Source organism: Microchirus variegatus (genome assembly GCF_963457635.1).
Source record: "Microchirus variegatus genome assembly, chromosome: 2".
NCBI lineage: Eukaryota > Metazoa > Chordata > Actinopteri > Pleuronectiformes > Soleidae > Microchirus > Microchirus variegatus.
This window is the reverse complement of record NC_139803.1, coordinates 29,930,691-29,954,376: the sequence shown is the minus strand read 5'-3', so window position 1 is coordinate 29,954,376 and position 23,686 is coordinate 29,930,691. Positions and strand designations below refer to the sequence as shown.

General features: G+C 41.1%; 2 protein-coding genes across 3 annotated transcripts; both read left to right on the top strand.

Moving 5' to 3' along the window:
• The first annotated feature begins 1,197 nt into the window (after positions 1-1,197).
• fyna (FYN proto-oncogene, Src family tyrosine kinase a) lies at positions 1,198-17,787 on the top strand. Of its 2 annotated transcripts, none has more exons than XM_083910774.1 (12): positions 1,198-1,338; positions 8,583-8,839; positions 10,577-10,673; positions 10,969-11,067; positions 12,381-12,484; positions 12,773-12,922; positions 13,013-13,177; positions 14,133-14,312; positions 14,583-14,659; positions 15,029-15,182; positions 16,358-16,489; positions 17,444-17,787. In XM_083910774.1, exons 2-12 carry the CDS (start codon positions 8,593-8,595, stop codon positions 17,650-17,652), a joined length of 1,614 nt encoding a protein of 537 aa, XP_083766900.1. In that variant the 5' UTR covers positions 1,198-1,338; positions 8,583-8,592; the 3' UTR covers positions 17,653-17,787. The 2 variants fall into 2 exon arrangements, with proteins under 2 accessions (XP_083766900.1, XP_083766901.1); XM_083910775.1 differs by having other exon boundaries at positions 17,233-17,580.
• Positions 17,788-19,007: 1,220 nt separating this feature from the next.
• LOC310941288 (uncharacterized protein) lies at positions 19,008-23,544 on the top strand (the record flags this gene model as incomplete). The annotated part of the gene is made up of 11 exons (XM_083906434.1): positions 19,008-19,012; positions 19,105-19,141; positions 19,553-19,950; positions 20,035-20,150; positions 20,663-20,801; positions 20,976-21,178; positions 21,698-21,786; positions 21,895-21,960; positions 22,459-22,563; positions 23,142-23,216; positions 23,321-23,544. The coding sequence occupies 11 exons, from the start codon at positions 19,008-19,010 to the stop codon at positions 23,489-23,491; spliced, it is 1,404 nt and encodes a 467-aa protein (XP_083762560.1). The 3' UTR covers positions 23,492-23,544.
• Positions 23,545-23,686: the final 142 nt, after the last annotated feature.

Genomic DNA, 23,686 nt, shown 5'->3' with positions numbered 1-23,686 from the left:
AAATAGAGACCAAACAATGACAGTTATTTAAATCCAGTTTTGTAAAGTAAAAGGATGAAGCAGTGGGTGAATTCAGTTTGAACAAAAACAGCAACCGTGGCCTGTTTTTCAGTCACTACTCAGACGAGGCGGTGAACTGCTCTACAGTGTAATCTCTGGTTGGCTTTAAACTATGTCAATCATTGGGATTTTGGTCGATGTGGATCTGCATCAGCCATACGCAACAACATCTGCGTCAAGACCGACGTGCGTCAACCGGAAAACCAAGTGCGGTTTCATTTCAAAATAAAACCACAATTTAAAAAAAAAAAAAAATCAGTATATAGATTGTTACTAAAATGAATTGTGGTTGGTTCTTTTCAATTCTTCTTCATAGTGAAATAGTTTTGTACTGCTTTTAAAAAATATATTTCCATGCTTATTCTTTATAGTTATTTATTCAGTGTTCTTCTTTCATGTTTTGACACAGTCAAAATGACGTTATAATAAAGTTTCCTTAAATACTTGAAAATATGAAATTTTACATGAGTATTAAAGATAAAGTTAAATCTTGAATAAAAAATGTGCAATGTTTTACTTAATTATTAATCTCCACGTGCACGCACACGTACATACATACGTATTGTATGGATGTCACTGTGTGAATTATATGTAATGATGAGTGTATAGAACATACTGAATATAATAAACATGTAGGTCTAATATATGTACATGAACACATTTCATAGTTACAATTGATGTGACAAATATGTATATTATATACATATTTATATGTAGAGAGAGTGAACTGCCTGGACTCTATTTCCAATGTATTATTGTTGTTGTTTTGTTTTATCGCCGCCTGTGTACACGAGACACACACTTTACACCTTCACTATGACGTTATTATTATTATTATTATTTTTGTTGTTGTTTTATAAACATTGTGGTCTGGGCATACTAGTTTACAAAAACAATAGACGTTTAATTCTTATAGCTCTTTTTTTTTTTAGACAAACAAATTAAATTAACTTGTACAACCGTGTGTATCTTTTGCAAACGTTAATTTGTTTGTATGATGAATGATGTAGTAAAGAAAGAACGGAAGACTTTTATTGTGAAATTCTCGACCATAAGTGCATTGTGCCACGGCCGCGAGCTTGTCACGCGCCGCCGTCGTCATCATCTGTACGCACGGCGGCGACAGGACTTCTTGAATCGGCAGGGACAGGGTCTCCCCTCCGCTATTCCGCGTCAATGCGAAGGAAAAACACAGACGGAAAGTGAAACACGGCCGCGGATTCCACGTCCACGCAACTCCCGCTGGAAACTCCGATGGATTAACGGGATTTTTCTGCGGTGAGTGGTGTGTTTTTCTCCTCCTCTAACCTTGTGTTGAATCTCAGTCGCTGCACCGCCTTGTCCCCTGCTCTCCCCTGCTCTCCGCTGCCAGATGAATTCCTCTCTGGAAAACAGAGCCGATAAATAACGCGGTGGGAAATGTAACGGTGTTCACGCCTATGGCCTTTTGTGGGGACCCGCGCGCGTGCACAACGTCCTGTTTTGTCTGTGTCCCCAGAAGGTGGGGTTACACGGATTGGGTGTGTAAGTGTGTGTGTGGATGGTTGTGTTGTTTTGCGGTGCTGTGATTGTGGAGTGGGGGGGGGTTTGTAGTGAGTGTGAGTGCAGCAGCAGCAGCAGCAGCAGCAGCAGAATCATCATCAGCAGCAGGGATGGACGCGCTGCAGAGAGAGAGAGAGCTGACCACTGAGGCCATACACACATACACACACACACACACACACAGGCATGCAGACCCAAATAAGCCATAATAATAGTAATAATAATAACCCACCCATCAAATACTGCATTATCTAATGTGTCTGGAGGAGGACAACTGTGTGTTTTCTGGCATAAACACTGACCTTGTCAGGACCAGCAGTCCCCATGGAGACCAACACCTGGTCCTAATTAGGCAGAACCTAGTTTCTGAGGAAGTTAAGTGCTAAGGTTTCAAATGTGTGTGAGGTTAGGATTAGATGGTTAATGGTTAAGGTTAGAGAAAACCCCTTTAGGATGTTCTGAATAATGGACGTCAATGCAGAAGAACAGCTACACAAACATATATTCGTATTTTGTTGTCTCTTTTAGGACCTTCTCTGGCATAAACACTGACCTTGTCAGAACCAGTCATCCTCACAGCGAGACCAGAACCTCATTCGTGAGGACATTTAGGGCTAAGATTTCAATTGTGGTTAAGGTAAGGGTTGGTTAAGGGTTGAGGGTCAGGCATGTAGTTGAGATAATTAAGTTCTGGTTAAGGGGCTAGAGGATGCTTAACGTCTTAAGTATCAGTTTAATCTCAGGCCGTTGTTGTGACATGTTGACATTGTGAGCGTTTAAACGCACACTCTGTAATTCCTGCTGCCTCTCATTCAAAACAAAACAAAAGAGCTAGTTTGATGACATCTGGATGCAGCATGGGATCATGGGAATTGCATGATGCGATCCACTGGTGAAGGCCGACAAAAACAGGAGACAGCACACTGGTTAACAAGTGACATTGAATATTAATTACTTGAATTTGATGTTTCCTCTTTGGGTTTGCCCTGGAAGTGATGGCAGAGACGGTAAAGTGGATCAATATATGGATTTAAAGTCCTGGATATGTATGTATATATATATATACATATATATATGTATATATGTGTGTGTGTGTGTGTGTGTGTGTGTGTGTGTGTGTGTGTAGTCTGGTGATGGTTTAGGTTAGGGATATCACTTTGTTTAGGCTGCCCAAATGAATGGAAGTCCTTAAAAGACCTTAAAGGGATAGGTGTGCAGACCTGTGTGTGTGTGTGTGTGTGTGTGTGTTCTGATGAACTGATTAAATTGAGGACTCAGATTTCTATTGTTGTTAGGCTTATAGGCGTGGAGTGAGTGGTTATGGTCAAGGTTAAGGATCATGCTTTGTCCAAATGAATGGAATTCAGTGCTGTGTCCTAAAAAGAATAGCTGCACAAACCCGTGTGTGTGTGTGTGTGTGTGTGTGTGTGTGTGTGTGCACCCTGCAGCTCATGAATGACAATCGCTGTGCGTGATATTTATCAAATGTAAATGAAAGGAGTCGCATATTATGTTTTATGGACCATGTACATTTACCTCCAGGCACTCGTCTGTCTGTCCTTACAGTAGAATCCACATGCAGTGAGGCACAGACGCTGGCGCTCAGCGTGACAGTTTTCCATATACAGCATGACGTCAAAGGTGGACGTTCAATGTAAAGTGAAATGTGCTGATTTACACAAGATCCTTTGAAGTCATTTCTGAGGAAGAACTGTCCAGTATTTGATGTTTGCTCCTTTAACATGATCGTAAACAGAATATCTTAAGGGTTTAGACGTCTAACAAAACAAGACACGTGACTTGTTTACCTTTGTTTTTTTAGACTTAAGCCCTAGCTGCTGTTATCATGGACATCCATGGCTGTTATCAGGTGTGAAGATTGTTTGTTTTATCCAATTCAATCTAACTTTATTTATAAAGCACTTAAAAACAACAGCTGAAACAAAGTGCTGTACATCAAAGATAAAACAAATAAATGATACAAACGTGTGACCTGCGAACAAAGAATACAACAAAGAATACTGTAGAAAATATAAAAACAACACAAATAAAAGGTCATAATTTAATTATCTCTAAACTGAGGAGTGCGCTCACCTGTTCATAGATATTAGCCATCTATCTGAGCCTGATTCATGTCTTATCTCTGCATTATATTATTGAGTAATTGATGAAAATTGTGTGTCATAGTTAATCTGCAGACTTGCACTCACTGAATTAAATAGATTATTCTGGCCTGGCTAACGTCAGATTGAGTCGTAGTTTTCTCGGAGTGATGGCGTCTCCCGACATCTGCCCAGGCCTCGGTTCTTCACTGGTTCTCTTCCAGCAGAAATCTTCCAACTTCACATTTCCGTCGACCCACAGCTTCAATTTTCCAGTGGGTTCTTACGCTGACCATCACCCGTCACTGGCACTGGACGTGGAAAGAGCCGTTTAAGTCTGAGTCCGCTTCAAAAAACAACAAAATCAGGTCTCTCTTATTTGCGATTCCTTTATTTCATTTAAACAAAGTCTGAATAGTGGGCACGAATCTGATGAAAGTTTACAATAGTCTCAGTGATTTACCAACATGACTGAACAGTGGCGCCCAGTGAGGCCTAAACCCACACATACATACTGTATGAAGCTCAGCTGTGGGTTTCATAACGAGCTGTGTTCATTCACTCCTTGAACGGACGCTTTGAAAAAGCCTCGACACTGCGTCTCATTGTGCCCGTAATCTCGCAGCCGAGTGAAATGTGGCCATTGTCTTGTTGTCGATACACTGAATGAACTCCGTTATTCAACACAAGCAAATATTGTAACTATTCAGAGAATGACGGCGCTGACGTTTCTGTGAATCCTAACGGCAGACAATCGGGAAGATCCTCACTGGATCGTTTCATTGAAAATAGTCTGATTTTATAGTGGTGTTAGGTCATTGTGATGGGATGGCTGTGGGCTGGTTGACCTTGTGTTGAGGCCTGTCAATGATCTGAGTGTTAAACTTCAGTTTCAACAGGCCGGCCTTGTCTTGAATCTCAAACTGAGCGATTTATGAGTTCCACAGGGTTATATAATGAAGACAGAGACAGAAATAATAGCCAGTTCTGTTTGTAAGAATCCAGTCTCCTCCTACCTTTCCCAAGCACACCAGGGAACTACGGGTAAAGGGGACATATTATACCCTATTTCTCAAAGTTAGTTAATTAGGAAAGCTAGTTCCCTGGTGTCCTAATGAACATGTCTGTGACATGCTTTGGTCAAAATACCATAAGGATGAAGCACCACAGCAGTTCAATCACCCTGCCAAAACAGCTCTTTTCAGAACGCTCAGTTTAGTAGTATCTCTTTAGGTCCACCTTAAAAAAAAGTAAAACAAAACTTAAGGGACAGGAAATGACATCAGACACAGAGGCTACTGGGCGCTAACAGCAGTTAGCATTTGGAAAAGTGATCATTTGCAGGCTCTAGCAGGCACATTGCCGTCATATATAACATGTATCCACTGGACAGATAAATCCTCTGAGGCTGGAAGTTTGTGTAGAACTCTGTGCTGCACTGTGGAGCCAAGAATGGAACTTTTCGTGGACTTCCGGTTTTCAGATACCGCTGCCCTTGCCAGCACTCTTGCGTGTTTTACGGACAAACTGGAGCTCCGTGAAACAACAATTCCCGAAATTTATTGCGTGTTTTAATATAAAGTATAAATATAAAATATAAGATTAAAAAGTTGATTTTGCTTAATATGTCCCCTTTAAAATATACACTTTTAAAGAACACAAATGATATCAGATCAGTTGGTTATCATTTAGTTTTGACTTTTAATATATTGAATTATGACAGGACCAATCTTTGGAATACAGGGATTGACAGATGAATCGATAGTAAAATGTTTATTTGAAAACATATAAACATACTCAGCAGTTCATAGTATAAAATCTCCAATATTATTGAGTGATTGTCTGTGGTCAACCAATGACACAAAACCGTATTAACTCTGATATAAAGGGAGAGATAGAGTTTGTTATTTTTTGGATTAATCCAGTGTCAAAAGTGCTGGATTTCCGGTTGATTAATTAAATCATTTTTTTCCAGCTCCACGCTCGATTTAAACCAGTGCTTTCAATTGAATTAATTCACACGTGTTTTTATCTGTTGCACAACATCAGAGTGCACATTATGTCCGTTTTCCCAGGCCTCATTGACTGGTTAATCCATCTGTGTGACCCTGACATGTCTGTCCTTTTCATTTTGTTAATTTTGTTAACTTGACTATAAATGTCTGAGTGTCTAATTGTGGCTCCCAGCTCTGTGTGTGTGTGTGTGTGTGTGTGTGTGTGTGTGTGTGTGTGTGTGTGTGTGTGTGTGTGTGTGTGTGTGTGTGTGTGTGTGTGTGTGTGTGTGTGTGTGTGTGTGTGTGTGTGTGTGTGTGTTATTATAGATGATTAACACTCATGCACACACACAGCCTTCATTTCACTAAATTAATTTCCAGTTGAGGCTGACAGTTGTGACTAATGTGTTAGCGCTGACCCCGGTCCTGCTGCTTTTTCTGTTTGAGATAACACCGGCTTCTTCACTTCCTGCTGGGAGAGGACTCTGCTGCTGCAGCTTTGGCAAATCAAACGCAGTCCATTTGGCACCGACATCAGAGTCGAATATCAGACGCATCTCCAGCCAGTCAAGATGTGTCTGAGTTTCATGTCTCGCTCTGCCTGATGCTGTTCACACTTTACACTGATTCCAGTTTTTATATATGCTATCAATAATTCTCTGTACGTCTATGCTTCTCCTTTTGTTGGTGTACGATGTTCAGAAATGTCTCCAGCAGCCACGTCACTGCGCTGTGCCACGGGATAAACGGTGAAGTTGATAATACGTGTTGTGCCACGGGTTTACGAGGGACAGAAGACTCCGACCCTGCGTCTCTGTGTCTAAAATGATGAAATGCAGGGAAACTAAATCCATCTAAAAGGTTGGATGACTCTGACTTGACATTTTTACACGATCCGTTGAGTTTAATCACGTGTGTAATTCAATCGCAGAAGACAAGTTGTCGCTCTGATCCGAAAGCCAGTGACAAATACTGGTGAATGTCTTATTGCATCATATTATAGTGCTGAAAATGTAATCGTCAAAGACATTGGAGATGTTTCCTTTCTCCCCAATTCTTTTGTACCTTTGCAGCAATTTGAAAAATGTGTATATGTGACGGAGAAACCCTTTATGTAGACACAATGTTAGTTTCATCGTCCATTTTATATGAAAAACAGATGGATTTTTATAATAATATTATAATAATAATATAATCCCCACAGGCAGAATGAAGACATGAGATCTCCCCTCATTTGGTGACATTTAAAGAGAGCACATCATCCACTTAATATTTGTAAGTTTAGTCCATATTTGTATATGTTTTGTTGAATCTTCCATTGTCAACACTGCACAACGTGTAACGTTTGCAGCTGAAGCCGGAGCTATTTGATTAAGTGTTTAATCGATAAATGATCAATAATGTGTCAGGTGTAATTCCAGATCTCCTAGTGATGCCTTTAATACCCAACAGACGACAGACACAAACAGCCATGCATCTAATTTTTCTAGGCCATGTTTGTCACCAAACACACTTCTACAGTTTCTCCCTAAATGGAAATCACATGCTAATCATGTATTTATATAGTGTAGGGTGCTGTGAACACAAAAAGATGTAAATGTGAAAGTCAAATATTTCTTTTAGAGAAGCTTCAGTCTTGTCCTGCTCCAGGTTGTGCTCTCAGCTTTAGTTGATGCTTTTACTGTAACGGTGCCACCGAGCTTGCTTCTCCTTTTTAAGTATTTTATGGTATTTATTGTCAGAACTGAATCACAGAGGTCTGATCTCAGCTTGGTGTGGATTAAAACTAGATAGATAGATTTTTCAGATTTCCTCCTATGGACACGTTCAGTATGGTTACATTACAGGACATGAAGTGGTGCAGTTGTGTTATATTTGCCTGTGTCCTGTTGCATTGGTGTAACGGGCGACACACATCTGTTTACACTTGTTTTCCGATGTTAGCGTCTCTTGCTTGTAAATGTACTACAGGCCTGGAGGAATTCAGTTTTACTGCGAGTCGTTTTTCCCCCTTTGAACGTTTGGCTCCTTCCTGACTAAGAAGACGTTTCAAAGGCATGGTTTTGCAGATCGTTTCCTTCAAGGTTACCTGGAAATGGTCAATTCACAAGTGTTATACTCCTCATTTAGTCCGTTACACAAACACAAACTTTTAGAAGTAAAGTTGGATTGGATTGGAAACTGGTTTAACTTTTGCTTTAGTGAGGCTAAATGCTCCATTAGTCTTCGTCATAAGAGTCTGTGTGAAGGCAGAGGAGAAATTCGATGCATTTTATCTCAAACTATAGATGAGTGTGGGTGGTTCTTTAATAAGCAACCAAAAATAAAGTGTGTTGTTTAATTATTTCAGTGCAAGCTTCATATTCTTTAACTTTATAACCTTTCTGGTATCAACTGAACTCCTTCTGTATCACCTGATATTTAAAAGTGTTGTCATTTAATATCAAATCTCTCTCTCTTTTATAGGATTTGGAGGAACCCCCATATTTACCATACTTAATCATCTGTTTTCTCCCAAAATGGAAAACATAATTTACAAAACTGGCATCAATGAGCCCTGAAAACTGGAGATTGAGACCATTAACATCTGAGGAAAATGTCCTCTGATGTTATAAATCACCTTCCGGGTCTATCTCGCAGCATCCATCAGCGTGTGCACACATTAGTCAGTGGTTACATGAGCTCTTCTCTGCACCTTTGTCACATTATGTCCTCTGATTAATTGACGTTTCTAATTTCAGACTAATTGAAATCGTTTACATGAGACTCTCAGAGGAAACTTTGACACAGTGGAAGATTGAATCATAGTTTTCCCAATGGGGAAAAAAAATCATTTGGAGCGATGACTTGACTTTACTCTGTGTTTCCCTCTCTCCACCCACAGAGAGGAGAGAATGGGCTGTGTCCAATGCAAGGATAAAGAAGCAGCCAAACTCACCGATGACAGGGAGACGAGCGTCTCGCACAACTCGGGTTACCGCTATGGCTCCGACCCCACGCCGCAGCACTACCCCAGCTTCGGCGTCACCACCATCCCCAACTACAACAACTTCCACAGCGGCGCCACGCAGGGGGTGACCGTGTTCGGAGGAGTCCACACGTCCTCGCAGTCTGGGACGCTTCGGTCACGAGGAGGAACAGGTGAGGTCGATTGAAACGGCTCCTCCAAGACAAGGTGACACTGGAACTGTGTAATATGTAGCTGTCATTAAATAAGGTCAGTTTAGAAACACAGCAGTAAAGGAGAACTTCAGACATCGCTGGGACACTCACCGTCTCCAACGTCCAGTAAAAGACTAATGCTGTGTTTGTCTGCGGGAGAGTTTTCAGACTTTGGATCATCTTACATTCACCCCTTGCTTGTTCACTTTTGTGCACTGTATGTTTGTGATACCTTTGTGCAGTGATGAAAGATAAATGTCCACTGGCTTCAAGTCAGTGGAAACCACATCTGTCCACCAGAGCTGTCAGACATTGTGCTGATTTGTGCCCCAAAAAAACAAAAACAGTTTGTTTTATAGATACATAAGATGCATAAATGAACAGTATCTCTGGTGTTGACTGTTATCAGCCTCTTCCTGTTGTGTAGGCAGATTGTAGTGCAGATAAACACTCTGTGTGGAGTGTGTAGGAATACGAAGAAGAAGAAGATTAAAAAGCTTCTCAGATAAAAGTTAGACCTGGTCTGACCCTCTCTTCTGTGAGGACGACAGCAGGTCTGCCTCAAAGTGCACTTATCATCATCATAAAGCATGAGTCCATGATCATTGCTGGGCACCATGAAATGTGCTGTTCTCCTCTTCTTCCTACACTGAAGCTCAGGTTGTACAGGGACGCATCAGACCACCAAAACTATTTTACAGTTCCAGGTTTATTAAGAGATGCATAGATGTTAGAGTGATTCTAGATCACATCAGGTACATGTGTTTGCCCTCTAATTGGAGCTTTTATTGTTCCCTCGCCATTAGAGAAGAGTAAAGTCACTTTTTTAGGGTTTGTATACAAAACAAAGAGAACTATATCCTCTAACTGCATGTCATAATTCATCTGAAACACCTCACTGTGAAGCAAATGTGTTGGCAAAGCAACATATTTACACATATTTTAGAGAATTATGAACATTCATTCAGGATTTCTGCCTTTAGCTCTGTTCATGTCTCCATTTGATGCTGATCATGTAGCTGAAGACAGTTGAGTTGATCGTGAAAACTGATGCCTGCTGTGGATAAAAACCCAAAGAACTTTTAAGTTTGACCAAGAGATGCTCAAACATCGATAGAATGTGAGGTTTTGCTGTTTTTTCAGCTTCAAAAGCCACAAAAACATAACGACCACCACATTCTCAAGGTCATAAACATTATTACCAATTTAGATTGAATAGCATCTATACTGAAAAACACTATTAAACATCATTCTGTAGTAAATCAGAATCAGAAATTTTTTATTAATCACAGGGAGAAAAAACATGGGAAAGTTCCCTTGAGTAAATGTGGCTCCTGGTGAGTAAATGACTGCAATAACTTTATTTTCAAATGTATGGCCTCGGCTGCTGGGTACAAATGTTTGCTTAAAAATGATTTAAAAAGTTGTCTCCTGTGTAAGGATTTGCAAACTGAGATGTCGTTTTCTGATGGGGAATTCTTTTCCTCGGGTAAATAAAAGTTCCTGGAAATGTTGGAAAAGGAGCTATTGACGAGTTTAGGACTGAGTAGAAACATTTGGTTGAGTGAATAACGATGATCTAATGTCTTAACTTCATTTTATACGTACATGGAACGCATTAACATCATAGAGCTTTACGTTTTCTCTGTCGCTCTTATTGCCTCTGCCCATGTGTTGGACAGATGATTGGTCATGTGACTCTTTGTGTTCCTGCAGGAGTGACTCTGTTTGTGGCTCTTTATGACTACGAGGCCAGGACTGAGGATGACCTCAGCTTCAGGAAGGGAGAACGCTTCCAGATCCTCAACAGCACGTAAGTGTGAATGAAGGTGTCTGCGTGGAAACCGTGAGCTCGGTGTCGCTCGGGGTTTTCCTCTCCTCCGTGATTCTTCTTCTTCTTCATCTGTGCTGAATTTCACATGAAAGGAAACAGATGAGAGGAAATGAGTGTGTGATCCGTTCTAGGCTTTTGACCCTGAATGTAGGTTCATTTGTCGCATTCCAGTCAGAGCATTATGGGATGTGTCTGTATTAAAGGTTCTCTCTTTATATGAATGTGTCGTCGTGCATGCATTTGATTTTCTGTGTGTGCGTGTGTGTGTGTGCAGTGAGGGAGACTGGTGGGAGGCTCGCTCTCTCACTACAGGTGGAACTGGTTACATTCCCAGCAATTACGTCGCTCCAGTGGACTCCATCCAGGCCGAGGAGTGAGTAAAACTCTCTTTTATGTATGAGCAAACTCATTAAAAAAAAGCCAAAGTGTGGTACGTGAACCACCAGTGGTACGCAAGCTTCGTCTGGTGGTACTTAGAGGAAAATCACGGTATGGGCTTCATCTTATAGTATAATTATGTGAAGGAGAGGAGGAGGATGAGAGAGCAAGTTATCGTATTGGGAAGAGACCTCAATATTTTCTCAGGTGATACTTCGTATAAAAAGTATGAGAATCACTGCTCTCTAGGAAACCTGTAGTGGAAACTTTGGATAGAGCAAAGTACTGCTGCGTATCACGGCTGAAATAATTGTACTGTACACGCGGGTTGGGCAATAATGGACATAAGTGTTTGTTTTCTGTCTATTAAGATGCTTAAAACCACAATTAACTTCTTGGACATTCATTCAGAATCAAAACTCAATTTACATTTATCATTATTGACTTATTTGAAACTTAATTATAACGATAACGTCTTTTGCCGTATCGCCCAGCTGTACCAGATAGTGTGGTCACAAAAGCTACGACACACAGCCCATATTCTGCGTTATCTTTTTTCTAAATCCACTTGTTTTGTTGCTTTATTTATTTCTCTGATTTAGGGGCCTACTCCCTCTCCACAATTTGGTCCAGATTATGTCAGGAAAAACGTTGTCAAACCCCAAAATGATTCTCTTTTAATGATTTCTTTGTTTTATGGAGCAAAGAAATGAAGAAAATATTCACATTTAAGAAGCTGGAACAATCAGAAATCTTGTGTTTAAGCATGGAAAAAGCTTCAAACCGATTAGTGGAAAATCGTTTCAGCTCAATAAGTGATGCAAACATGGATCATGTTTGAAGATTAGCTAATTTAATTCTCATCAAGCTCCAAACTGAAATAATATTTATCACATTTCATACGTAACATGTCCGATTAAAACAATAACAGAATGGTATTTTTTAAAAATAAGCTGGATGAAATTGTAGAAAAGTCTCTATTTTTAATAGTTACAACATATATCGCCTTACATTACATGAAGATGTCCCTGTCGCTCAGCTTTATGACTCCTCTAAGTGTCATATTCAGGCTGAGGAGTGAGTAAAACTCTCTTTTATATATGAGCTCGTGGTCGCGCGCCGCCTCAGAGACGCCGTGTCTCCACCAGCACAGATTATTGTGTCATAAATATTTGAGCGCTCCTCTCGCTGCTCTGTGTTAAAAACCGAAAGAAGAAAAAAAAAAAAAGGTCCGTTATGTTTACGTTTTTCAAATATTATATATATATACGTCATAGTTTGACTCCTGTGTGTTTTATTCCTGTACAGCTGGTATTTCGGTAAATTAGGTCGGAAGGATGCAGAGAGGCAGCTGCTCTCCAACGGCAACGCCAGAGGCACTTTCCTCATCCGTGAGAGTGAAACCACCAAAGGTATCCTGTGACTGTGCTGCCATGTTGAATGTTTTAACACTTTACACACACACGTGTGAACAATAATGTGTGTTTTATTCATAAGAAGTCGTCACATATTGCAGCTTAAAGGATGTCACGTCATTACCTTTTCCGTCGGCCCATATTCACTGCCCTAAATCTTATGTTGCTATTTATATAAACTCATTAAAAAACTATGACACACACACAGCTCATATTCTGCGTTATCTAATCCAAATCCACTTGTTATTACATGTTTTTTCCTCTTTATTTATGTCTCTGTTTCAGGGGCCTACTCGCTCTCCATCCAGGACTGGGACGACATCAAGGGCGACCACGTCAAACACTATAAGATCCGTAAGCTGGACAGCGGAGGCTACTACATCACCACCCGAGCCCAGTTTGAGACGTTGCAGCAGCTGGTGCAGCACTATTCTGGTAAAACACCTACCAATTTCCTCCATAAACCTCTACTCTGTGTCTGTCTCTGCTGCTTTAAGACGTCTTTAATGTTTCCGGTGTTTGCAGCTCGAGCTGCGGGCCTCTGCTGCCGCCTGATCGTGCCGTGCCACAAAGGCATGCCTCGTCTGACCGACCTGTCCGTCAAAACCAAAGACGTGTGGGAGATCCCGCGAGAGTCTCTGCAGCTCATCAAACGTCTGGGAAACGGCCAGTTTGGAGAAGTCTGGATGGGTGTGTACTTGATTTTCTTCTTTTGGCAGTGAAGTGAAGAAGTGGACAGCTGTGAGTCGAGCTGGAACACATTCTGCATGTGTTGGATCATTCAGAGAGGATGTGACCCACAGGGTGTGCACTGTTTGCTTTTCAGTGATTGCATTTTAGAATTTTTTGATACGTTTTTGCTGGATTTGACTTTGTGTGATGATGTCAGTGTCCATTTTGACTGGATCAGGGTTTCCATGATTTCTAAATTGGATCCAGGATTAGATTTTGGCCTTTAGATCGGTTTTAACTTTGTATTTATGCTAATGGTTATGTTTGGAAAAAGTCTAGTTTCTCAGGCTTTCTGAGATCTGAACATTGCGTGAACTAACGATTATTTTCATGATTAATCGAGTCATCATTTGGTCCAGAAAATGTAAGAAAACGTTGATCAGTGTTTGTCAAACCTGGGAATTACGATGTTCTCGAATGTCTCGTTTTGTCCACAAACCAAAATGATTTACTTTTAATGATTTCTTTGTTTTATGGAGCAAAGAAATGAAGAAAATATTCACATTTAAGAAGCTGATACAATCAGAAATCTCGTTTTAATCATGAAAAAAGCTTCAATCCGATGAATCGAATAATTTTTTCTGCTCTGTAAGTGATACAAACATGGATTATCCTGAGGATTAACTCACTTAATATTTAAAGAACACTGTAGAGAACTGAGATGTCACTTTGCTTTGTAAACCCATTAAAATGATAATATAATCGTACTTTTGAAAAATAAGATGGAGGAAATTGTAGAAAAGTTTTATTTTAAATGATTACTACATATATCGCCTTACATTACATGAAGATGTCCCTGTTGCTCAGCTTTATGACTCATCTAAGTGTCATATTTAAGCAGACACCAAGCTGTTTGCTGCCATTTATAGTCTCCATTGTATTTATTTGCATATTCTGCACAACTTTCCGTCAGGCACGTGGAATGGCACCACCAAGGTGGCGGTGAAGACCCTGAAGCCTGGCACCATGTCGCCCGAGTCCTTCCTGGAGGAGGCTCAGATCATGAAGAAGCTGCGGCACGACAAACTGGTGCAGCTGTACGCCGTGGTGTCTGAAGAGCCCATCTACATCGTCACGGAGTACATGAGCAAAGGTACAGAGGGAGCAGTGTGTGTCTACATAATTCATACATCTGCATGGACGTGACATCACGTCGCCTACTTTACGACGAGGTGTGGCTTAAAAAAAACGTGAGATGAGATCTTTGGTTGCCACGGTAACAACAACTAACTAACAAGTAAAAGCCTGAGTAACTGGTGGCAGGAATCCCAGAATTAATGTCGCATTATCTACAACATGTTTATCCAAATCTGAGACTCTGTGAAACAGCATCTGCGTCGTCTCTTCTTCCTCTTCCTCTCAGGGAGTTTGCTGGATTTCCTCAAAGACGGCGAAGGACGAGGTCTGAAGCTGCCGAACCTGGTGGACATGGCAGCTCAGGTACGACGCTAAAACTGATCAGAACTCTTACGGACGGACAAATCTGGAGGAGATTTTCCCTGCCTTTGTCTGAGAGCATAATTGACTTTAATCATCTGCAGCTGTTAGCAGTGACTTTCATTAGGCAGCTCCTCACGTTCAGCAGAACATTGGTGTGTGTGTGTGTGTACGTACGTACGTGTGTGCGCGCGTGCGTGCCATTTTAAGGGAGTAGCTGTTTAGTATTGTGACTGAATCTCTTCGGTTTGTGACTCACTGTTTCCTGTTGGTGTCTCTTTCTACGCGGATGAAAGGAACAAACATTGGCCGTGAGTCATGTGAAAGTGAAAGACTCACTGATAAAACAGTCTTTTTTTTTTTAACTGGTAGGTGGCTGCAGGCATGGCGTACATCGAGAGGATGAACTACATCCACAGAGACCTGCGCTCCGCTAACATCCTGGTCGGAGACGGACTGGTGTGTAAGATCGCCGACTTTGGTCTGGCCAGGCTCATCGAGGACAACGAATACACGGCGAGACAAGGTGAGTCAAGGTCAACCAGCTCTGAATTATGACGGATTTTTAGTTTTCAGGAAATAAGCCCAATTCTCTGGAACATCTTTGGTCAGGAGGAGCCAGGGAAGTGAAACGATTCAGTCAGAGTGAACGAAATGAGCTTAAAATCACATCACAATATTCCATATGTATGTAGTAATAATGGTTTTTGTTATTTCATGTAAAAATAAAAGTGATAACGATAAATAAATGAGTCTGTAAATAATCAGTCATAATAAATATGTGACTATTTAGAAATAATACACTAAACAAATACAGGATGGAAATATGATGATGTAGACGTCAGATGCATGTATTATTTTCCTAAATTTAACATGGACATAGATTGTTTTATATACTGAGTATTCATATGAAATAAAACAGTTTATGACTATATGAATATATAAATATTAAAAAGTGAAGTGGGATTGGCATTGAAAAGTTCTTTCTTCTGCCTGATGTGTTTTATATTTACAATTTCCTCTGTTTTTCTTTATTTGTTCTGTGCTCGTCTTCTCTTTATGATCATGTTTGACATAAATAAATAAATAAATATATATTAAGTGGAGCACTGCGTGGGGTGACAGCACTTGCAGTGTTTTGGCGGCAGAAATGACTCACTGGAGCTTTAACCCCGGCTCCTCCGGGCCACAGCATCTCCTAAAAACCTCACCGTCAGGGGAAAAAGTTGTCAGGGGGGATGCCAGATAAATTATTCCATTAAGTCAATTCCAACACACACACACACACACACACACACATGTGCCCACACATTCATTTCCACAGTAAGTACAGTTGAGCAGGAATGTGTCCTGGTGACACCAGTGGAAAACAGAAGTACATGTTACACTGTGCTATGAAAACAACAGAATATCACAACATCACACAAGGGCACTTTCAAGGATTTAAAGCTAACTTTTATGCATAAAAATCTCTGTCACTGGAAGAAAGAGGACTCAGGACGACGTCCAGTTTCCTGTTGACATGTTGAGTGTGGACATGTTTGTCCAAATGCAAATTGAGATAAAGAAGGAGAGGTAAAAGAATCACTTCTCAATGCCTCTGCACTAATGAAATAGCAAATAATGGAAGGAATAAATGCCCACAGAAAACGCCAAAATCATAACAATTAACGCCGAGTGTCATCTCTGAATTTCCCTCAGGTGCCAAGTTTCCCATCAAGTGGACGGCTCCTGAGGCCGCTCTGTACGGGAAGTTCACCATCAAGTCGGACGTGTGGTCGTTTGGAATCCTGCTCACGGAGCTGGTGACCAAGGGCAGAGTGCCCTATCCAGGTGAGTGGCTCAGCTCAGTGGATTATGTCGTCTCCTCTCAATTCTACTTGATTGCCCAATGTGTGGTGAAGTCAGTGTGTGTGCGTGCAAGTGGTTCGAGTCTTCTGGGACCGTAGCTCTGCTTCCGAGGGCTAAAAAAAGAGCAGCGTGTGTTGTATAATTCACAATACAAGGTGCAGTATATGTAGTTCTGTGGAGAACTGTGCAGCAGTCTTTTGATTCTCCTAAAGCTGTGAGCACACGGTATAATTATTTATCACTTTATTGGAACACAGCCAGAAAAACATGTTTAAAATAACGCATATTTCAGGTTATTGTGTCAAATGTGACCCTGGGTGTGACTCTTAAAACTGTGGTGGAAACCATTATTAATGTTTGTTGGTAAAACAGGTTTTTGTGAAAAATATAAAAGTCTATTACGCCAAGTTAACCACGACAAGCTTGAGCTGTACACACATGCTGATAATTTGCTAAAACACAAGAACAACGCTCACTAGTATCATTCAGTTTTTTTACATACAAAGACATTGCTGTGGTGTTTTGGGACAGAACAAATGATTTTCCTCCCACAGTCGCACATAAACCATTAGGCAAAGTGGACGCTCTGTATTGACAGGAGGTGAAAGTGAGAGAGTGGATTGTTTATCTCTAGTGCGGCTTTTTCACTACATTGTCCTGGCTCTGCACGGCACGGTTATTTTTGCTTTTCCATTAGCGATAGTACCTGGTACTTTTTCTTTTAGTACCTGCTCTGACGAGGTTTCAAGCGAGCTGAGGCGACACTAAAGTGTGACGTCGACTCCACTGCCGCCCACTGATTGGTCAGAGAGTGTCGTCACTGAAGAGTCAAGAATCAAAGCCAACAATGTCCAACTGTAGCTCAGTTAGAAAGACTTAAAAATCCTGAAAATGTATTTTAGTGAGAACACTCTTCTTCTCTGTTTCCCTGCACAGGCATGAACAACCGCGAGGTCCTGGAGCAGGTGGAGCGAGGTTACCGGATGCCGTGCCCGCAGGACTGTCCCACGTCCCTGCACGAGCTCATGGTGCAGTGCTGGAAGAAAGATCCCGAGGAGAGGCCCACCTTTGAGTACCTGCAGGCCTTTTTGGAGGACTACTTCACTGCCACGGAGCCCCAGTACCAGCCGGGGGATAATCTCTGAGCTCCAGTGACCTCATCTCGTGTCATCTCACTGGCTGTCCACCAGAGGGAGCCAGACTACACATCTTTTCTCTCTCTCTCTCTCTCTCTCTCTCTCACTCTCGCTCTCTTTTATCCTGTGGTCTCAAAAGCTCATCAACTGACTTCTTGACGCGCACACACACACGCACACACACACACACACACACACACACACACACACACACACACACACACACACACACACACACACACACACACACACACACACACACATACTTACATAGGGATGGACAGCTGCTGAACAGACTCTTAAATCAGTGGCTGTGTTAGAGTTGAGAGGAGGAGACAGAACCGTGACTGCCATGGATGAAGTTGTGTAACTTGTATTTAGTGTAAATATGAAATGCTTGTTTACTTCCCTCTCTCTCTCTCTCCTTTGTTTCATTTTATATTACGTTTGATATTTTTTCGCGGGAGTACGTGGAGTATTTTAGGTTTAAAGTTATTCCAGATTTATTCCAGAGGCTCACAGTTGGTAACGAATCATGACTGAAACACATCATCGTAGGAATGCTCATAGTTAGACATCGCAGACGTTTGTCCGCGAGTCCGCTGACCCCTTTTTTACGAGGTGAATATGAAGAATCTCCTCTTCTCAAGGAATTTAGATGTACTATAACACCTGTTCTTGCCTTTTCATGTTTAGTCATTTTCTCTCTTCTAATGTAAGGGAATGCCTTCATGCTTTCTACACACTAACTTAGAGCTTCATGGACTCAAACACTCAAAATTGTACTGATATGACGTGCAATCATCACATCTGAGCTTCAGTCTATTCTTTATTTCAAGTTAACCTTTCATTTAGCTTAATCTACGGGAGTTTGGCTTATTATTATTATTATACTGATGGAGTCTTTTTAAACGCGTGTTAGAATCCTCTTCCTCCTCAGCGGTCAAACAAACTGCCAACTTACAAACGGAGAGAGACGGAATGTGCACCTGTGTTTGTTTATGAGACCAAAAATGTTTTTTTTCCTTCTTCTTTTAATGTCTTTATTTGAATTTTGTGACTTTCTCTGAAGTTCTTCTTCCTGCCTGAAAAAAAAAGGACCATTCCAGAACTAAACACCGTTCACGTGTGTGTATTTAATTTATGTTGCTTCTCGTGAGTGGAAAAGTAATCACATATTTACCCCCCTCGATTCGGTATAGAACACAGAAATGACCTTTGGCCTTTTTGCATTATTTATTGTCTCTGTCTCTTCTTGTACACTTTCTGCTTTTCAAATAAACAACCTTGCCATCATCAGCCTGTGATATAGCAACAATCCACACACGGCTCTCACGACTGCTCTTTTGAGAACATTCTGCACCATGGGGTATGTTGTTGTTTTTTTTTTATTGCTTCATTCTTTGGCTGTGGCGTAAATAACTGTGGTGTCTGTGAGAGTTCTTGTGGTTTTTCCTTCAGTCTGAGCTTAACACAAACAACAATGGTGGAGCTTTGGGTAAACCACGATAACTGTGCAGGTGACCGAGACGCTAGTTCTAGACTTCTAAACTTCTCTTTTACATGTGTTTTAACCTCTTCAAATCATGCTTGTGATATTTAATATGTCCTTAATTTAAACAGACTGAGCCTGAGCTTAACTTTCCTGGCCGAGCAACACAGGCACCACATTCTTGCGTGTGATTGGTTGCAGCTTGAGTGCTGGGAAAATTTGCATATAGCAGGCTTAAACACACACAAGCCTGTGCACTGACAGGTGTGTGAAGAATCCAGCAGAGAACAGAACAGGTAGGAGATTGTTCCTCTCTCTCGCTCTGTGTGTGTTCATGTGCTTGTTTTGTACTGATAAGATATTTTTCATAATTGTCATTTATGGAAAATTCCCTCTGCTTGTGTTCGTCTCCCACAGGACGGCCCCGGGGTTAAGATGGCAAAATCAGGAAAAGAGCGAGTGTTTTCCAGCACAGATGGACGCGAAACTTCCCGTCAGCTTTGGGCCGCTGACGTCACCACAAACCAGATCATTTATGCCAAACCACATCATGGCAGAGTCGCACAGAGCTGTTCCACAGATGCAGAGTATTTCTGCCATAGGCAGCACCGGGGTGGACAAGTGATGAGGGGAGGTTGGCCGGCTGCTGCTGCAGAGCTGATGCACCAAACACCACCAGAAGATTTCCATCATCCGTGTCCCGCAGACACCAGGAACAGAGACCTGAGAAGAGGAGGAGGAGGAGGCTGCAGCTGCTGGGACTGTGGACGAAACCAGTGTGGAAGAGCAGAGGCTGCACACACAGACACAGCTGGGTAACTGAGGTCAAGCTGTCAAAATAATAATCTGTATAATCTGGATTTGCATCAAGAATAAAATCATGTATTTCTGGCTCTCAGAGAGGAGTTTGAATATCCGAGTGATGAAGAGCTGGAGCGTCCACTGCCACTGAGGTCTGATGATGAGTGGCAACATGACAGCATTCATCCTCACCATTATATGCACAGTAACTGTGGTAAGATGCCGCACTTTTTCTTTTACTTTTATTTCATTAACACTGCCGGTTTTAAATGAGACTTCAAAGAAATTGCTAAAATTTGAAAAAAAAAAAAAAAAACCCACACTGGGCCTGAGAGTTCAGAAACTGTCCTCCACAAGAGTCCTGCTGTCTCCAAGGACAAAAGAGTCCTAAAACAACACAGAGAGCAGAACATAAAGAAAGAAACGGTTCAAATAAAAATAATCTGCATAACAAAGCTACTTTGAAAAAGTCATTGCTTTGTTTTGTTTTTAATAAAAAAGGAAAAAGTTATAAAATAAAGTGAATTTTCTGTGAAGATTTCTGCTGCTTGTGTGTTTAGTAAAATGTTTTTTGGCAGAAATATAATTCTTGCGGAGCACTAATTTGCCTCTGTTACAGCTGTTAGATATGAATAAAACAATCGTTGGATTCTCACTTGGAAACATCTTTACTCTACTTTGTTTTTTCTGCACAGACACAAACACATTTCAGTCTTGTATCTACAGGCCTGCATACGATGAACGTCAGGTGTCAGTCTGCAGGAGCAGGACTTTACAACCCGGGTCAGGTCCACAGATACTGGTCTCAGCCTCAGCCTTTACATCAGCAGATGAACAGAAGAGCCTGCCATGATGAACAAACGTGGTAAATGCACTGAAACATGGTCCAATACTTCACATTTGTCAAATTCCCTTGAAAGATTAATTATCTTTCTTTTAAAAAATGCAGTGTTGCAGCATCCTCTCATTTGAATATTAGCCGCAGACTTGAACAGAAACGACCTTTGCTGCTTCTTCTTGTCCTGTCTTGCTGCTGCAGCTGCTTCAGGTTTCACGACAGCTGCGTGAGCGACTGCGCGGCTCAGGCCAACGTCTCTGTGAACGTGCCGCACTTCTCCTCCCCGCCTGTGGACGGCGTCTCACAGTGGAGTGTGGTGAACCTGAGCTCAGAGGGAGCACAGGCAGCTGCTCCACGTTCACACCAAGAGCACAGGAGGAGTGTGGATCTTCCGGATGATTGCAGTGAGTCTGTTTATTCCTCAGGCTTAAATGCCGTCAAAGTGAACTGTGTGGCTGCTCGTGTGAGGGATTTAGCAGCATCTGTTGGTGAAGCTGCATCTTGCATGCAGATATTATCATTAAAACTCAAAATGTGTGCGTAAACACAGCTCCTGAACTAGAAAGAGATCATTATGTGGCAATAAACACATCAGTTTAGGTCAGTGAATAAAGTAAAACATGCTTTTATTTGTGCCAAATCCAAATTCTTTCACCTAAATCTTACACAATGGACCTTTAAATTAGTGCAGGAATTGAAATATGTTTGGAAACAGAGCTCCAGTTCCCTGCTTTACACAGAAACATGGTGACACAGGGCGATGAAGGGTGTGTCATTGATTTGATGTGGTTTAATAAACCTGCCCGTCCTGTTCAGGGGTTCAGTGAAATAAGCCAAAAAACACAGACCTCAGGTTTCACGTCTGTCTGTCTGTCAGTAACTTAAAATAATCCTAATGATATCTGATCTCTTTTGTTTGTCAGGAAACATCTTCATCACGTATTCGTCAGACGCGTGCTCAGAGATCCTGCCTTTCGTCGACTTCCTCACCAAACAAGGTTTTCGTCCGGCTGTAAGATTTCAAACCTCTTTTACCCAGAAGAATAAAACTTGGACTCATTTTAGGTTTTGAGATTCAGTGTTTTAAAAAAAAAATAAAACTCTGACTTCAATTTCACAGATTGACATATTTGGAAACTCTGTTGGACGCATGGACATCAAGTGGAAGGACAGTCGCTTAAGTGATGTGAGGGAAAACCTTCTTAATTTAACATTTGTGTTGTATTATCAGTCTTGTATAAAGTACCTTAAAGTGTCACTTGTGTAAAAGTACAAGCATGTGACCATAAAACGACTTTGTTGAAGTCACTTTTTGTGACATTTTAGTCATTTTCTGATTTAAAAATGTGCTTAACTTTTGGAGGTAAAAGTAAAATATTAAAAAAGCTCAGTGGTACAGTGAATTGTCTTTCAACTGGAAGGTTGTGGGTTCCACTCCTGGCTCTGATCGTGTTAAGCAGCTCATCAGGACTAGAAAAACTCTCTATAAATACAGACCATAATACCAACTCTTCTTCTTCTGATTTTATTTGGTAGTAATGAGTAACAAAGAGAGTTAGAGGGAATGCAAGTGGAGCAAAAGCAAAAGTTGCTTGAAATATAAATAACAAATACTACTTATTATATTTATACTAGTTATTATAGTATGTTTTCAGCCTGTGTGTATTTTATTTTATTTTAACAGCCATCAAACTTAATAATCATTGCCATCAGCCCCAAGTATAAAGCGGACATCGAAGGACTGGAGGTGGACAGCCATGGTCTGCACACTAAATATATTCACTTCATGGTAAGACTTTATTTAAAGTGTGTTAGGGTTAGGATTAATTTACCACTTTATAATCTAATCTAAAAAGACAAAAAAAATTGTGCAACTTTATATCCTTTTTTTTCAGCACAACCTGGCAATCTAAATATCAGTTATATAAACAGATCTGAGCAAAAAGTACTCACAATGTTTAAAACCAGATGGAATTTGTGAAATGTGGAAAATACGTCACAGTTCAAAGTTCACTCTTTTTTGTGATTTCTGTACAATTATTACTACTTTATATCACTACTGAAAATGTGATATAAAATTAATCATAACTTTGACTCAACAACACATAAGAAGACACATTTTGTAAAGCCTGAATATGTGACCTATAAACACACACACACCCAGGATGTCCATATAAGTCGTTGTGTATCATTCTCGTGGCAATTTCCTATGGGAGCACCTGCAGCATGGCTCTGTGCCTGAGATGCATCCATGGTAAATTGTGCACTAAAGCTTAAAGAAGTAAATAAAGTGTTATTAGACGTATCGGCGTCATATCATATCATCATTTTCTCAGATACAGCTCATTTAAAATGTAACTCCATCAGATGCAGAATGAATTCATCCAGCAAGGCAGCCGGAACTTCAGATTCATCCCTGTTCTCTTCCTCAACGCCTCCCAGGTCAGAGAATCACTCACTCACAAGTTCTGCCTTTGTATTGAACTCTTCTTGAATGAATGAATGAATGAATGAATGAATGAATGATATTATGTGCACTTTTCCAGAAGCACGTCCCGAGCTGGCTGCAGAACACGCACGTGTACCGCTGGCCTCACAACGCCGAGGATCTGTTACTGCGGCTGCTGAGAGAGGAGAGATATGCAGCTCCTCCTGTGCCCAGGGAGCCTCCTCTGATCATCAGGCCTGTGAGCCCGAGCTCTGCAGCCACGCTGTGAAGCTGATAATCATCATCCTCGTATGTAACTGTTGTTTTCTGTGTTTTTGTTTTTTTTAAACGGTTCAATAAAGATTCTTCCTCTGTGTGATTTTACCACAGTTTTTTTTTTGTGACAACAGTACCTTGCATCACCACTAGAGGAGCCCAATTCAGCCACCTGATCCCCCACACCCCTCTAACCACCAAAAAAGGC